Below are 16,063 nucleotides of genomic sequence, written 5' to 3' on the forward strand. Positions count from 1 at the left end.
AATAGTACCAATAAAACCGTCATCTCATACTGAAAAAAATTAGCCCCTACATAACAGTTGCCCAAAAAATATAAATAAATATGGTTTTCAGAATATGGTTTTTCAAAAAGGCTTTATTATGTAAAACTGAAATAAACAACCAAAAACAGTAGTCATATTTGGTATTGTCGTGTCTGTAACACCCTGCTCTATAAAAATACCACATGATCTAACCTGCCAGATGAACATTGTAAATAACAAAAAAAAAAAACGGTGCCAAAACAGCAATTTTTTTTGTTACCTTGCCTCACAAAAAGTGTAATATATTAGAGCAACCAAAAATCCTATGTACCCTTAAATAGTACCAACAAAACTGCCACCTTATCCCGTAGTTTCCAAAATAGGGGAATTTTTTTTGGAGTTTCTACTCTAGGGGTGCATCAGGGGGTCTTCAAATGTGAAATGGCAACTTTAAAATTACCCCAGTGAAATCTGCCCTCCAAAAACCATATGGCGTTACTTTCCTTCTGCACCCTGCCGTGTGCCCGTACAGCAGTTTACGACCACATATGGGGTGTTTCTATAAACTACAGAATCAGGGTAATAAAAATTGTTTTGTTTGCTGTTAACCCTTGCTTTGTTAGTGGAAAAAAAATGGATTAAAATGGAAAATCTGCCAAAAAAGTGAAATTCTGAAATTTCATCTACATTTTCCTTTAATTCTTGTGGAACACCTAATGGGTTAAGAAAGTTTGTAAAATCAGTTTTGAATACCTTGAGGGGTGTGGTTTCTATTATGTAAGCCTCACAAAGTGACTTCAGACCTGAACTGGTCCTTAAAAAGTGTGTTTGGGAAATTTTCTGAAAAATTTCAAGATTTGCTTCTAAACCTCTGGGCGCAGCTAAGCTCCTTTCACTTGAATGTAGCTTAGCACCGCCCTGGCCAGTTGATACTAGTCGTGACGTCACTGGTCCTGCGGTAAAAAGTGAGAAGGCCGCGGCGCTCCTGGAGCGCCGCTGCCTTCTCAAACAGCTTATCGGCGGGTGTCGGACCCCTGCCGATTAGAGGATAGATCATCAGTTTAAACAGCAGAACCCCTTTAAAGTTATTACCACAAAAAGTGACACGTCAGATTAGCAAAATTAGGCTGTGTCCTGAAGGCGTTAAATAATGATAAATGTTGTATATACAGTAATTTAGAAACAGAATTTGCAAGTTACAAACATATTAATTTACAGAAATGAATATTGTGCTCATGTCTGCACTTAAATCATGTTTCTATATATTTGGAGGTACATTTTAAAGGGGTTGTCCCACAACACTTAGCCCCTCTCTACAGTATAGGGGATAAGTGCCTAATTGGCCTGGGAGCCTTACACTGGGTCCCCGGATCAATGGCTGACTCCCACCAATGAAAACACTTTTTCCCTATCCTGTGGATAAGAGCTAAGCATTTGTTGTTGGGCAACCCTTTTAACTATTGGACCTCCATGAGGTACGGTATATACCTTCTACATTAAGTCCTGTGTAAGCTTGGAGAGAATGAGTGAAATTTGTTAAGTTTATGATGTACTAAGGGTGTATTTCATATGGGTGTGTTTGCCTACTTTTTTGCCAGATGCCATGTAACTTATATAAAACAAATGGGAAATTTGTGTGTTTATTTTTTTATCAATGCATTTGACAGATTATTATTTTTTCAATATAAAGTGTAAGGCTTCTTTCACACAGCCGTGTGTGGTCTAAATAAAATGGTCTGTGTGACAGCTGCATTTCTCAGACTGACCACGGCTAGTCTGACCTGAACTCACTGCATGATTGTGATGTTTGATGGTGTGAGTTCCAACCCGACCATGTGTCTACTATCCTGTACTCAAATGATGCTGTGAGTACAGTACAGTAGTCTCATGGTTTGGCTCACAGGATCATAGATCACTATAATTCAGTGAGTGTGTCTCAGATGAGCTGTGGATAGTCACAGAAATGTGTCTGTTACTCATAACGATTTCCCTGGATCCCAAATGGTCAAGCAACCTAAAAGGTCTATTTATTACTTTTACTGTATTCTGTTGTAGTAATAATACAAGCCATAATCTGTATGTGAAATTTTAAATCTAGGGCAGAAAAAGAATGGGGTGATGGAATCCGAGGATTGTCCTTAAATGCTGCTCGATATGCTTTGCTAAGAGTTGAACATGGTGCAACACATACTAAAAACTGGAGGTATGCACCCGTTTCATTTTATCAGGCTTGATCCTATAAGTACTGTATTATAAGATATGTTCATCTTTACAACCTATTATTATTGTTTTAAAGAGGTTGTGCAGACAGTATATATTGATGCCCTATCCTCAGGATAGGTCATGAACATCTGATCGGCTAAGGTCCAACACCCCGCACCCCAGCCGAACAGCTGTCTGTAGAGGATACTGCTCCATGCGAGCACTACTTCCTTGTAATTACACTGCGCCTCCGCTGCAAGAGAGACAACTAGCAGTGTAATGAAGAGGAAGCAGCACTCGCATTTACGGTGGCCCAGTCTAAGCGCTGCACGGGTCCCACTGGGAGTGGGGCCCGACTCTCGCGTGAGAGCCACGGCCCTGCTCTAACAGCCCGGACTGGCAGGAGTGCCTGGCTGTTTAACACTTTACATGCCGCAGGCAATGGTGCCCACCGCATGTAAAGAGCTGACAGAGGGAGGGGTCTCCCATCGGCACCCAACAAATGCGATCACGGGGTGCTCATGTGTGTGAAGGCTGGCTGGGGTCTCGTGTAGGCTCCAGACCAGCCTTGAATAATTTCCAGCAGGCTGCACCTCTCCTGCTGGTCAATGTCAGAATAGCACTGACATTAAAATGCAGTGCACTATAGGGATAATGCATTGCATTTTAAAATCAATCAAAAAGCTGTCTGTTATAGTCCCCTTGTGAAACTATTAAGTGGTGAAAAAAAAAAAAGATTACATTCCATAGAAAATACGCTTTTCAATAAATAAAAAAAAAGCAAAAAAAAAATCTCCCCATATGTTTGATATTTCCACGTCCGTAACGACTCGGACTACATAAATGACGTAAATTATACCCTATGGTAAACGCTGTAAATTTTTTTTAAAAAAAAAAGATAGAATTGCTAATTTATTCTTAGTTGCCAAACGTGATAACAAGCAATCAAAAAGCGCCATTTACTCCAAAATGATACCAATGAAAAATACAAGTCGTCCCGCAAAAATCAAGCCCTCACACAACTCCATAAAAATAAAAAAGTTATGGGTCTTGGGAAGCAGCAATGCAAAAACATTTTTTTCTTAAAAAAAAAAAAAGGGGGGGGTTTTATTGCAAAAAAGTAGTAAAACGTCAAAAAAACTATATGTATTTGGTATCACTGTAATCGTACTGACCCAGAGAATAAAGATATTATGTTATTTTTACCGGAAAATGAACGCCAGAAAATTTATAACGTAAAAACGCTGTGGCAATATTGCTGTTTTTCCCATCTCTCTCCCAGAAAGAGTTAATAAAAGTTAATGAGAAAGTTATGTGTACCCTAAAATGGCACCATTAACAGCTACAACTTGTCCCGCAAAACAAGACCTCATAAAGCTATATAGACAGAAAAATTAAAAAGTTATAGCTCTTGGAACGTGACGGTGAAAAAGAAGAAAAACGCTTGGTCAGTAAGGCCCAAAACAGGCTGGTCACTAAGGGGTTATTACATCTATCAAAATAAAGCAACTTCTGGCATGGCCTAATAGGCAGTTGGTTATGGAGACCTTTGTAACATCCCAGCTGCCATAGTAAAACATTTTTCTCCCACGATTGCTACTGACCTCTGTGATCTCCCATTGCTGCCTGATGCCCAAGTCTGTTAGTAACAGCCTCAGCATCAGGATCGCAGCATGCATAGCAAGTGTGGAGACACTGCAGGGCATGGTAGCACATTTAGGTAAGCTGCTCACAGTAGCACGAGCAACACGCAGACTGGCGTTTTCCTGTTGAAAAACAGTTACTGGGACAGTTTGGAGAAATGGCTGTACTACTGGTTTCATGACCAAATCAATGTAACGCCTTGTTAGTGTACCTGAAATGAAGACTAGAGGGGTCTGGCTACTGTACATTATGCTAACCCACACCATAATTCTGAGAGTAGGACCAGTTTGATGTTCCTTTATGAAGGCCTCTTCATGGCATTACCCACGGGCTCTCCAGACCAATCTTTGGCTATCATTGCATCCTAGACAAAAGTGGAACTCATCACTGAAGAGGATAGACCTCCATTCCAGCATCCTTTGCAGTCTTGCTGTGCACTGAGGTCAATGGAACACCTAAAGCTGGACATCTGGCTCATAGCCCAGTGTCGTATAAACGCCTTCTGATGGTTTGTGTAGACACTGTTTGCCACCCTAGGCTTGAGATGTAGCGTCCAGTTTAGTACAGAATAGATCACGACGTGCCGTTCTTCTAATCAGATTATCCATCCGTGCAGAGGTTAACCTCTGTGCACCTATTGCTGTCATTTCAATTCATCCTAGTGAACTGCTTAGCAATCTGGCAGAGTGATAAACCAAGGTCTCTCCCAAGGTCTCTCAGTGCAAAGATTCTATCCCTCTCAGTTTGCTTTAAAGGGGTTGTCCGGTTTCAGAGCTGAACCCAGACATACCCATATTCTCACCCAGGCAGCCCCCCTGATGCTAGCATCGGGGCATCTCATGCTCTGATGCACTCCCTTGCCCTTTGCGCAGGGCACAGGCTCTTTTGTTTACAACAACACACTGCTGGGCGGAATCTTCCGCTCGGCAATGTGTTTGGTGACGTCACCGGCTCTAATCGGCGTGCTTTAGCGCTGCCCTAGCTGTTCTACTGGCTAGGGCAGCGCTAAAGCCCGCCCATCAGTGCCGGTGACGTCACCGGGCTTCCTGGCAGCCCCATGGAGAGCCCGGTTCGTCATCGGAACTCCTGAAAATGCCTTTGCCCTGCGCGATTTAGCGCAGGGCAAAGGAGAGCATCAGCCCAAAATATGTATCAAACTAAAATAGAAATGCTCGCTTGTTAAAGGGCCTGTATCCACTTTTCTAGTTATCCGCTATCCACAGGATCGGGGATAACTAAGTGATCCATGGAGGTCTGAACGCTGGAGCCCCCACTGATCCCCCTTCTTGACTGAGTGGCAGGTCAAACATATGCCCTGCCTCTCCATCCATTCTCTATGGGGTCGCTGGAGATGGTGGAGTACAGCGCTGGCTATTTCCAGTGGTCCCAAAGAGAATGAATGGGGCAGCAGGGCGTATGTGTAGCCTGTCACACCATAAAAAGGGGGAACAGGACCCATTCCTGGGATCAGTGTGGGTTGCAAAATCGGATCCCAATATTCATATAGTTATGCCCCATGGTGTGGAGAGGATAACTTGAAAACCTGCACAGCCCCTTTAAATCCTCGACCACCAGTATCTCTTTACATGGCAGCAGTGATGCCTGTAAATACGGAATACAATCACTGCCGCCATGTAAACCATAAGTGTCAATAATGGAGAATATGACGCACCGTGCAGAATTTTTCGGGCATACCGTAAGTCCAACCCCCTTTGGGAGCAACGGTGAGAAAGGGGCACAAAGGTGCAAGAGGAGCAACGTGAGCAAGGGGCACAAACAGAGGGTCATAACTGAAGTAGAGGCATTAGGGTCACCTGAGGCAGGATAATAGTGGGGATCCTGGAGCAGGGGTAACTGTAGAAGAGGTAATATTAGTGGTGCATTTAGAGTTGGGGCATCTGAAGCTGGGGCCACTTATGGGGGTGTACCTAAAGCAGAGGCATTAGGGTCACCTGAGGCAGGGTAGTAGTGGGGATCCTGAAGCAGCTGCAGGGGTACTAGGGGGGAAACTGAAGAAGATTAAATATTAGGGGTGCTTTTAGAGTGGGGGCATTGGGGAGGCATCTGGAACTGGGGCATTTATGGGGGTGCACCTAAAGCAGAAATATTAGGGGGGACCTAGGGCAGAGTCCCGCCAATGCCACTCTGAACTCTGCAGAGAGCAGCACACATTCATAGATCTGTGTCTGCTATAAACAAATCCCCTATTTGCCCCTTACAGTCCCTACAGCTCACTACTGTCACACACCTGAGAAATCAGTCCAGCAGAGGAGTCCTTCTCTCCAGCAGTCACAGTTTCCTGACAGCTGGGAGGGCAGGAGGAGGCAGACACCTTCTCGCCTCCTTCACAGCCAGCAGCCCCAGAAGTCTAGAAGATACTGCTGGGCCTCCTATACAATGTACACCACATTTTAGTAAGCATTCTGTATTAAGAATGCTATTTATTTTCCCATATAACCATGTTGTACGGGAAAATAATAGTGAATACACTTTAATGGGGTCTGGAGTTGCTTTCATCCCTATCATCTCCTAGCAACCATGCCTGAAAATCGCACCGCATCCGCACTTTCTTGCGGATGCTTGCGGTTTTCACGCAGACCAATTAATTTTTATGGGGCCTGCATTGCAAGAAAAACGCAGAAAATAGAACATGCTGCGATTTTCATGCAACGCACAAGTGATGTGTGAAAATCACCGCTCATCTGAACAGCCCCATTGAAGTGAATGGGTCCGGATTCAGCGCGGGTGCAATACGTTCACCTCACGCCCGTGTGAAAGGGGCCTTAGTGCTACATTTTCAATGTTGATAAGTGTAATAATAAGCAGGAGATTTAGGGGGAGATTTATTAATGTATTTATGTGAGTTTTGGAGTATTAACAAATGGAAAAATATGGTGTTCAGTGTGAGCACCATATCTATGGAAGCATCTGTTTCATTCAAGTAAATTTTGCTAAAATCTTCTAGAGAACAGAGTCCTAACTTTTGCTTTGAGAGGCCTTATCTGAATGTCTTCCCTTTATTTCAGACCTCAGATATTGGTGTTGGTAAACCTTGACTCGGAGCAGAATGTGAAGCATCCCCGACTTATTTCACTAACTACTCAACTGAAGGCCGGCAAAGGATTAACAATTGTTGGTTCTGTGCTGCAAGGGTCTTTTCTGGATAAGCATGTAGAAGCACAAAAAGGCGAAGAAGTAAGTGCAATCATCCTGAGATGTCTTAATGATTGTATGGCTTTACTCAATAATACAATATACATTCTCTGCAGTTAATTGCTTTGATCCCTCACACAATATAATGCAAGGCGGCTATAATGAGAATGCTTAATATTTTCCTTATAGAATTGACCTTGTTTACATGGTTATTTCATAATTAACCTCTTATGGACCCTGGGATTTTCCATTTTTGCGTTTTAATTTTTTACTCCCGCCTTCCCATAGTCCTAACTTTTTTATTTTTCCATTCACATAGCCTTATGAGGGCTTATTTTTTGCAGGACAAGTTGTACTTTCTAATGGCCCCATTTACAGTTGCATACCATGTAGTAGGGAGCAGGAAAGAAATTCCAAATGGGGTAGAATTGGGAAAAAACGCAATTCTTATGTAGGTTTTTTTGTTTTGTTTTTTACACTGTACCCTATGCGGTAAAATTGACCTGTTATCTTCATTCTCCAGGTCAGTACGGTTCCAACAATACCACACTTGTATAATTTTTTTGGCATTTTATTACTGAAAAAAAATGTAAACCTTTGAGGGAAATTTTTTTTTTTTTTCAGAACCATATTATGACCCCTATAACTTTTTTGTAGCTGTGTGAGGGCTAATTTTTGGCGGGACGATCTGTTCTTTTTAGTGATACCAATTTTAAGTGTGTGCGACTTTTTGATCACTTTTTATTAAAAAAAAAATATTGGGTAGTTGAAGTGAAAAAAATGGCAAATTGGCTGTCTTTATTTTTTTTCCCACTACGCCATTTGCCGGGTGCCATTAATATTGTTATATTTTAATAGAATGGGCATTTTCGCACGCGGCGATGCCCATGATGTTTATTTTTTTTTTTATTGGTTAAGTATTTTTATTAATATTTTAAGGAAAGGGGGGTGATTTGAACTTAATTTTTTTCTTATATTTGTAAAAACGTTTTTTTTTTTTACTTTTTTTTTAAGTCACCTTGGGTGACAATAACTGGCAATCATTCGTTTGCCCATAGTATTCAGTGATGGCTAAATAGCCATCATAGAAGACTTAATTTGCACTATATGAAATACAAGGCTGCCACCTAGTGGCCTGTATTGATATATACATCTAATTGACTCCGAAGCCTGCTTGAGGCTTTGGTCAATTAGCGCAAGGTAACAGATTCCCCGATCTCAGCCGGGTAAAGCTGTTACCGGACCAGAAGTGCGCGGCTTCCCGTTCCGGTCTTCAGAGATGCCATGGTAACATTTGACCAATGCATCTGAAGGGTAAGATGTATGCGATCAGCCTTTTGGCTATTTAAAATAGCTGAAACCCCGCGGTTAAGGCGCCCGCTGCACGTGCGAGCGGGCGCCATGTTTAGGGATCAGACCCATGACGTACAGCTACGTCATGGGTCCTTAAAGGATTAATATCGTTGTTAGATCCACTATTCGTAACACTTCTTAGTAACTGGACAACTCTATTATACTAACATACTCCACCACAAACTAAAGAGTAATACTAAAGTTCTTAAAAATTTGACAATCTTTAAGTATTTTAAAAAGCACATACATTCATAAATAAATGTAGTCACGTCATATATAGTCACCTTCAATAATAATTTTAACACTAAAAGGGTGTCAGTGTACGTGGCATCACTCTCTTGTGCATACAGGTAGCGATATAACATGAAGATGTAAGGGTTATCAGAACTGTCATGCCTTACTCCATTATAATATTAATACTGGATAAACAAATCTTAGGGCATCACCAACCACATATCTATCCACATAATATATCGCAATGAACAGGAAAGTGACACATAACAACCTCTATCTTCTATGGCAGATGTGAGAACTTTAAAGATGTTTCACACAGCAGACACCTGAGTCTAATGTCTGCAGTTGGAGATAATACTGATTGTAGAAATTTAACCCTTGAGATGCCATGGTCATTTGTGCTCATGGCATCTGTGGCATCTTTCTCTGGGTGTGCCATTCGTTGGTATTGATTGGCTAGAGTTTTCTGGAGGCTACCATGCCTATCACAGATATATTCTTTTGGATGCATGCACTATTGTATTGGATCACAGTAGTGCATGGGATAAGTGATCACTTGTTCAGATCCCCTAGGGGGCTTAAAAAAGGTTAACAAAACTTTAAAAAAAAAAAAAAAATATATATATATATATATATATAAATTTAAATCACTCCTCCCCTTACCCATAACAAAAATAAATAAAAAAAATTAAGATAATTTGCGCAGCCACATCCCAAAATGCCCGAACAATTAAAATATATAAGTATTTGTCCCCTACGGTGAACACCATAACGGAAAAAAATAAATAAATGATCAATTCACCTTCCCCAAAAATTTTAATAGAAAGTGATCAAAAAGTCACACACTGCAAAATAGTATAGCTGAAAACTACAGATCACCCCACAAAAAATGAGCCCTAAAACTGCTCCGTAGACGAAACTATACAAATGTTGTATTGCTGTAATCGTACTAAACCGGAAAATGAAAGGCACAGGTAAGTTTTAGTGCATTGGGTACAACGTAAATATGAAACCCATAAAATTATCCGGGTTTTTTTCCAATTCCACGCCACTTGGATTTTTTTTTTTCCAGGTTCCAACTACATTTTATGCAATATTATATTATGCCATTGTGCAACTAGTCCTGCAAACAAACCCTCGTACGGTTATGTGAACAGAACAAAAAAATTATGTCTGTGGGAGGGTGTGTGACTGAAAAATGAAAAACCGCTTGGGGCTGAAAGGATTAAATCCTGTGATTAATTCTGTACATGTTCCATTTCTGCCGCAGAATGTAAAAGCTTTAATGACTTCTGAAAAGACAAAAGGATTTTGTCAGTTAGTTGTGTCTCCCAGTGTTCGTGATGGGATGTCACACTTGATTCAGGCAGCTGGTCTTGGGGCCATGAAGCACAACACTGTACTAATGGCTTGGCCCCACTCATGGAAACAGCCGAACAATCCTTACAGCTGGAAACCTTTTGTTGGTGGGTTCTGCTTTTTGTTTGTTGTGTCCTGACTTAGTTTACAGTTTGTAAAATTCTGCAAGAAATTTCTAAATATTAAAGATGTGATAGTGTTGTAGATTTGAAGGAATGGACTTGGGGAAAGTCCTGGCCGTATACTTAAAGGGATTCTCCAGGAATTAAGAAAATGAAAATACTTAAATATTACTTTCTTATAAATATATTCTCAAATACCTTTCATTATTTATAATGGCTCATTTTGTCTGGGGAGCAATCAGGGGAAACAAAATGGCCGCTGTCCCATCAGTTCACACAAAATCTGTCCTGATCACACATGTGGACAAGTTACTTTACAACACTTAAGTAAAGAGCTGCCTCATCCTGCTCTCTGCTCTAATTGTCAGGGATTATGATCCTGAATATAGATGATAAGAACTTTAGCTGAATCTCTAGGGAATTTAGTTCATGAGGAGACCTTAAGTACAGAGAGGACAGACATTACAGACTTTGGTAATGTGTTGCTTTGGTAATGGAGACTGCTGCTCATTAGCAACACCTCACCCTCCTCTCATGTCTCCTCATCATCTCTATTGCCACAGAGATTCACCTTTATTCAGGATCATGATTTCTGACCAGCAGAGCGGGGAGGAGGATGAGGCAGCACTATGGCTCATTGTGGTGAAGTAAATTTTTCTCCTATGTGATTAGGAAAGGTTTTGTGTGTACTGATAGGACAGCTACCATTTTATTTCTCCTAATCATTGTTCCCTAGACAAAACAAGCTATTCTAAGTAATGAAAGGTATTTGTGAATATATTTATTATAAAATAATATTTAAGTATTTTCATTTTTTTTTTATTCCTGGAGAACCCCTTTAAAAAAAGTAGTTTGAACTTATTATAGTTTTAAGTGTTCATAGTATTATTGACATTTACTTTTAAGTTGTCAGATTAAAGGCGATTTCTTACTTTGCGGATAATAGATTTTACTAGGTACAGTCCACATAGGAGCTTTAGGGGTATTCTTTAAAGGTGATTGATCAGTCTAAATCACTATTCTGTAACTTCGGTATTCTGTAATTACATTTTTTTCATGTGATGGGTAGTGACTAAGTGTATTTGTAAGGCTACTTTCACACATACGCGACAGCAATCCAGCAGGCTGTTCCAGCAGAGAACAGCCTGCCTGAGTTCTCTGGATCCGGCATAGCCGGATAGTGTTGCTTGCCTGCCGGACCCAATAGACTATAATAGGAACCAGTAGGGATCTCACTACTCCCTAGTATAAATGTCAGGATTCGGCCAGACAAGACACATTGCGTGCAGCTATTTTTGACTAGCCAAATCCTGTCATTTTATGCCAGGGGGCATCCAGATCCTGACGGTTCCCATTTTAGTCAGTGGGGTCCGCTACACTATCCGGCTATGCTGGATCCAGAGAACTCAGTCAGGCTGTGCTGGATTGCTATGCCGCATGTGTGAAACTAGCCTAATACTTAGTGTCATTTTTATTACAAAACTGCATTTAAAGAGTCTCTTTAGTAACATTCTGAGCATTGCTAAGGAAATTATGTCTCCAGCGTTTACTAAATACTGAAGTCGGATAACTGTACCTTCTCAACTGGCCTCTGCTCTCCCTGCCCCAGCTGCTGCTTCCATATATGCAAAATATTTCTTAATCAAAAGCTATGATTTTATACGTTTTCTCACCTATTTGATCTGCTGCTAGCAAGATGGGAGCACTGCTGTCAGCAATAAGCTCTAGCATTAGATCAAAGGAAACTTGTAAAATCATGCTTGTTTTAAGTAAAATATATTACACATGTAGAGAGGTAGTGGCTGGGGCAGGGAGAGCTGAGGCAGGCTGAGAAATCTGCCTCTGCAGCTTATAGTTACTAGTCTTCACACTTCAGTAGACGTAAAGACAGATTTTCCATAAGGCCTCTTTCACACAAATGATATGGATCTGTTTTGTCAGGATCTGTTCAGGAAAAAAGCTGATGGTTTTGCATTCAAGTTCAGTCAGTTTTGTCTGCTATTTCATTCAGTGTTTTAGTGTTTTCCATGCAGGTGCAATCAGTTTTTCACGCAAGCCATATTCACTTACATGGAACCAGAGCTGTGTGAAAAACACAGAATATAGAAGATGCTACAATTTTTCCTGAATGCAGAAATGATGCGTGCAAAACCACGCTCATGTACACAGACCCATTGAAATGAATGGGTCAGGATTCAGTGCTATGTGTTTGATTCATGCATCACCTGGACAGAAAACTTGCTCATGTGAAAGAGGCCTAACAAAGCAAAGCATTGCTGAGGAAACACTTTACGTGCAGCTTTCCAATAAAAGTGTACATATGTAATTCCAAATATAAAGTATATTACAAAAACACGCTAAATGCCCCTACACATTATAATAAATTAAAAGGCAATTCCACTTTAAAGTGTACCTGTCAGTTCATTTATTTTTTGTAATGTGTAGGGGCAGTGATTTAAAATTTTTCTAATATACTCTATTAAGGGATTATGTTAAATTTTATTATAAAACAGCCTCTGAATTGGTTCCTAAGCAACCCTTTGAGTGTTGCTAAGGTAATTCAGTTTTCAGTGTAACTGTAAGCTGCAGAGACAGGATTCTCAGCCTGCATCTGCTTTCCCTGCCCCAGCCTCACTACCCCTGCCTTGCATGTCTGATTTATTTATTTTTACTACAAAACTAATATTATATTCTCCATACTGCATTTTATCTGCTGCCAGTTCCGATCTCTGGCAGCAGTGCATGGCTGTATCTTCCCAGCACCTCTCTGGTTAGCGCTAAGACGTTAAAGAGGAGAAAGGCTGCAGCAATCGGTGCCAACTAGTAATTGTACTTGGTTACTGTGTACTTTCAATGCTGATTGCTGTAGCCCTGTATGTCTTCCTAATCTTTCCAGCGCTAGCCAGAGACACGCTCAGAAAATAGAGGGGGAAATGCAGTAAGGAGCATATGAAATGCAAGGCAGATTGAGGGAGTCTGAGGCAGGGAGACCAGAGACAGCCTGAGAACCAAAAAATAGAAAAAAAAAATAATTAGAGCACTGAAGATTGAATTTTCGGAGCCTCTAAGGGTACTTTCACACTAGCGTTATTCTTTTCAGTTTTTGAAATCCGGTAAAGGGTCTCAATACCGGAAAAAAACGCATCAGTTTTGTCCTAATGCATTCTGAATGGAAAGCAATGCTGCAGTATTTTTTCCGTCCAAAATCACAGAACAATACCGCACGGCATTAATTTCCATAGAGATGTATTAATGCCGGATCCGGTATCGAGTGTTCCGGAAATTGCCGCATCGCCGGATTCGGCTTTCCAGTCTGCGCATGCGCCGGTCTTTTGATCTTTGAAAAATATAAATACCGGATCTGTTATTCCGGATTATACCGGATTATCCGCCTAACGGATCTGAGAAAAAAGCCTTTCCGTTTGTACACTGCCTGCCGGATTCTAAAGACGCTAGTATGAAAGTACCCTAAGGGAACACTTTTAGAGACTGATTTCTTACTTAAATACATTACATGTTATCCAAAGTGCCTGCTGTATACTGTTGGTATGGAGCTACAAGTATAAACAGTATACAGCAAATTCCCTTTAGAAGGTAGCCATTTTCTGTGTCCATGCATGAGCTAGAGATCAGAAAAATAAAGCTCTAATGTAAAGATATAATAGAACAGAAATTTTGAACCATTAGTGGCCCACTATGTTGTGTTAGTGACACCTGTATAGTAAAACTACGTTGATTGTAGCCAGTGTTTAAATGCCATAGAGAACTCAAAATGAGTAAGTGATGGATTAATTATCCATTGGTATTACATGACCAGGCCACCACTATTCACTTAATAGGGAACACTATTTTTTAACTATTTCCACAGATACTGTACGAGATGCAACAACAGCTCAACAAGCTTTACTTGTGGCCAAAAATATAGATACATTCCCTACCAATCAGGAGCGTTTTGCTGAAGGAAATATTGATGTGTGGTGGATTGTTCATGATGGTGGAATGCTGATGCTGCTGCCTTTTCTGTTGCGCCAACATAAGGTGTCTGCTTAATTTTTCCACATATTTCAGTAATATAGAAGTGATTCATTACTTTGAGGTCTAATTTAAGAACTTTAAATTTCATCCATACTTTTAATGGGGTTAATGGTGGCATTACAGAGATAGATTTCTACCATCTGATGGAGTGTTATTTACAATAATAGAGTTTAATAGTTTTTATATTTCATAATTAACTTCTATCCCAGTCATTTAAGCCCTCAAAAACTGCTACTAACCATGGGAAAATTAGAGAGGGAGAGTATCTGTCCTTCAAATGATTCTCCCTCCTCCACTCCTCCAACCCCACCTTGGAGGAGAAGATGAATATAGAAAAAGATGTTTACCACTGCTTAATGAAATCTTTTTATTCCATGTGGTAAACCGCCCAGCATAACGGTACAGAGGTATACTTACATGTTTCAACCTCAAGTGTCCGTAACCCCTTAAGGACACAGCCTTATTTCACCTTAAGGCCTATTGCACACGACCGTATGGCTTTTTCAGTGTTTTGCAGTCCGTTTTTCACGGATCCGTTGTTCCGTTTTTTGTTTCCGTTGTGTTTCCGTTTCTGTTCTGTTTTTCCGTATGGCATATACAGTATACAGTAATTACATAGATAAAATTGGGCTGGGCATAACATTTTCAATAGATGGCTCAGCAAAAAACGGAACAGAAACGGAAGACATACGGATGCATTTCCGTATGTGTTCCGTTTTTTTTTGCGGACCCATTGACTTAAATGGAGCCACGGAACGTGATTTGCGGGCAATAATAGGACATGTTCTATGTTAGAACGGAAAAACGGAAACGGAATGCATACGGAGTACATTCCGTTTTTTTTGCGGAACTATTGAAATGAATGGTTCCGTATACAGACCGTATACGGAACGCAAAAAACGGCCAGTAAACGGGAAAAAAATACGGCCGTGTGCAGGAGGCCTAAGGACCAGGCCATTTTTTGCAAATCTGACCAGTGTCACTTTAAGTGCTGATAACTTTAAAACACTTTGACTTATCCAGGCCATTCTGAGATTGTTTTTTCGTCACATATTGTACTTCATGACACTGGTAAAATGAAGTCCAAAAAATATTTTTTTTGCATTAAAAAAATACCTAATTTACCAAAAATTTTGAAAAGTTTGCATTTTTAAAAGTTTCAGTTTCTCAACTTCTGTAATATATTGTAATACCCCCAAAAATTGTGATGACTTTACATTCCCCATATGTCTACTTCATGTTTGAATTATTTTGGGAATGATATTTTATTATTTGGGGATGTTACAAGGCTTAGAAGTTTAGAAGCAAATCTTGAAACTTTTCAGAAATCCAATTTTTAGGGACCACTACAGGTCTGAAGTCCCTTTGCAAGGCTTACATAATAGAAACCACCCAAAAATGACACCATTCTATAAACTACACCCCTCAAGGTATTCTAAACTGATTTTTACTAACTTCGTTAACCCTTTAGGTGTTGCACAAGAGTTATTGGCAAATGGGGATGAAATTTGTGAATTTCATTTTTTTGCCTAATTTTCCATTTTAACCCATTTTTTCCACTAACAAAGCAAGGGTTAACAGCCAAACAAGACTGTATCTTTATTGCCCTGACTCTGCCGTTTACAGAAACACCCCATATGTGGCCGTAAACTACTGTATGGCCACACAGCGGGGCATAGAGTGAAAGGTGCGCCGTTTGGTTTTTGGAAGGCAGATTTTGCTGGACTGGTTTATTTACACCATGTCCCATTTGAAGCCCCCCTGATGCACCCCTAGAGTAGAAACTCCATAAAAGTGACCCCATCTAAGAAACTACACCCCTCAAGGTATTCAAAACTGATTTTACAAACTTTGTTAACCCTTTAGGTGTTGCACAAGATTTAATGGAAAATAGAGATACAATTTCCAAATTTCACTTTTTTGGCAGATTTTCCATTTTAATATTTTTTTTCCAGTTACAA

At 40.4% G+C, this 16,063-nt stretch overlaps 1 protein-coding gene across 4 annotated transcripts in view; it reads left to right on the forward strand.

Moving 5' to 3' along the window:
* SLC12A7 (solute carrier family 12 member 7) overlaps nt 1-16,063 on the forward strand; it is a 408,366-nt gene that overhangs the window by 335,035 nt on the left and 57,268 nt on the right. For all 4 annotated transcript variants that reach the window (XM_040432155.1, XM_040432156.1, XM_040432158.1 and 1 more), the window contains 4 exons: nt 2,099-2,203; nt 6,873-7,041; nt 9,857-10,052; nt 13,936-14,105. In XM_040432155.1, the coding sequence (XP_040288089.1) occupies nt 2,099-2,203; nt 6,873-7,041; nt 9,857-10,052; nt 13,936-14,105 (640 nt within the window). The remainder of the gene's footprint in view (nt 1-2,098; nt 2,204-6,872; nt 7,042-9,856; nt 10,053-13,935; nt 14,106-16,063) is intronic.

This window comes from Bufo bufo, chromosome 5 (genome assembly GCF_905171765.1).
Source record: "Bufo bufo chromosome 5, aBufBuf1.1, whole genome shotgun sequence".
Lineage (NCBI taxonomy): Eukaryota > Metazoa > Chordata > Amphibia > Anura > Bufonidae > Bufo > Bufo bufo.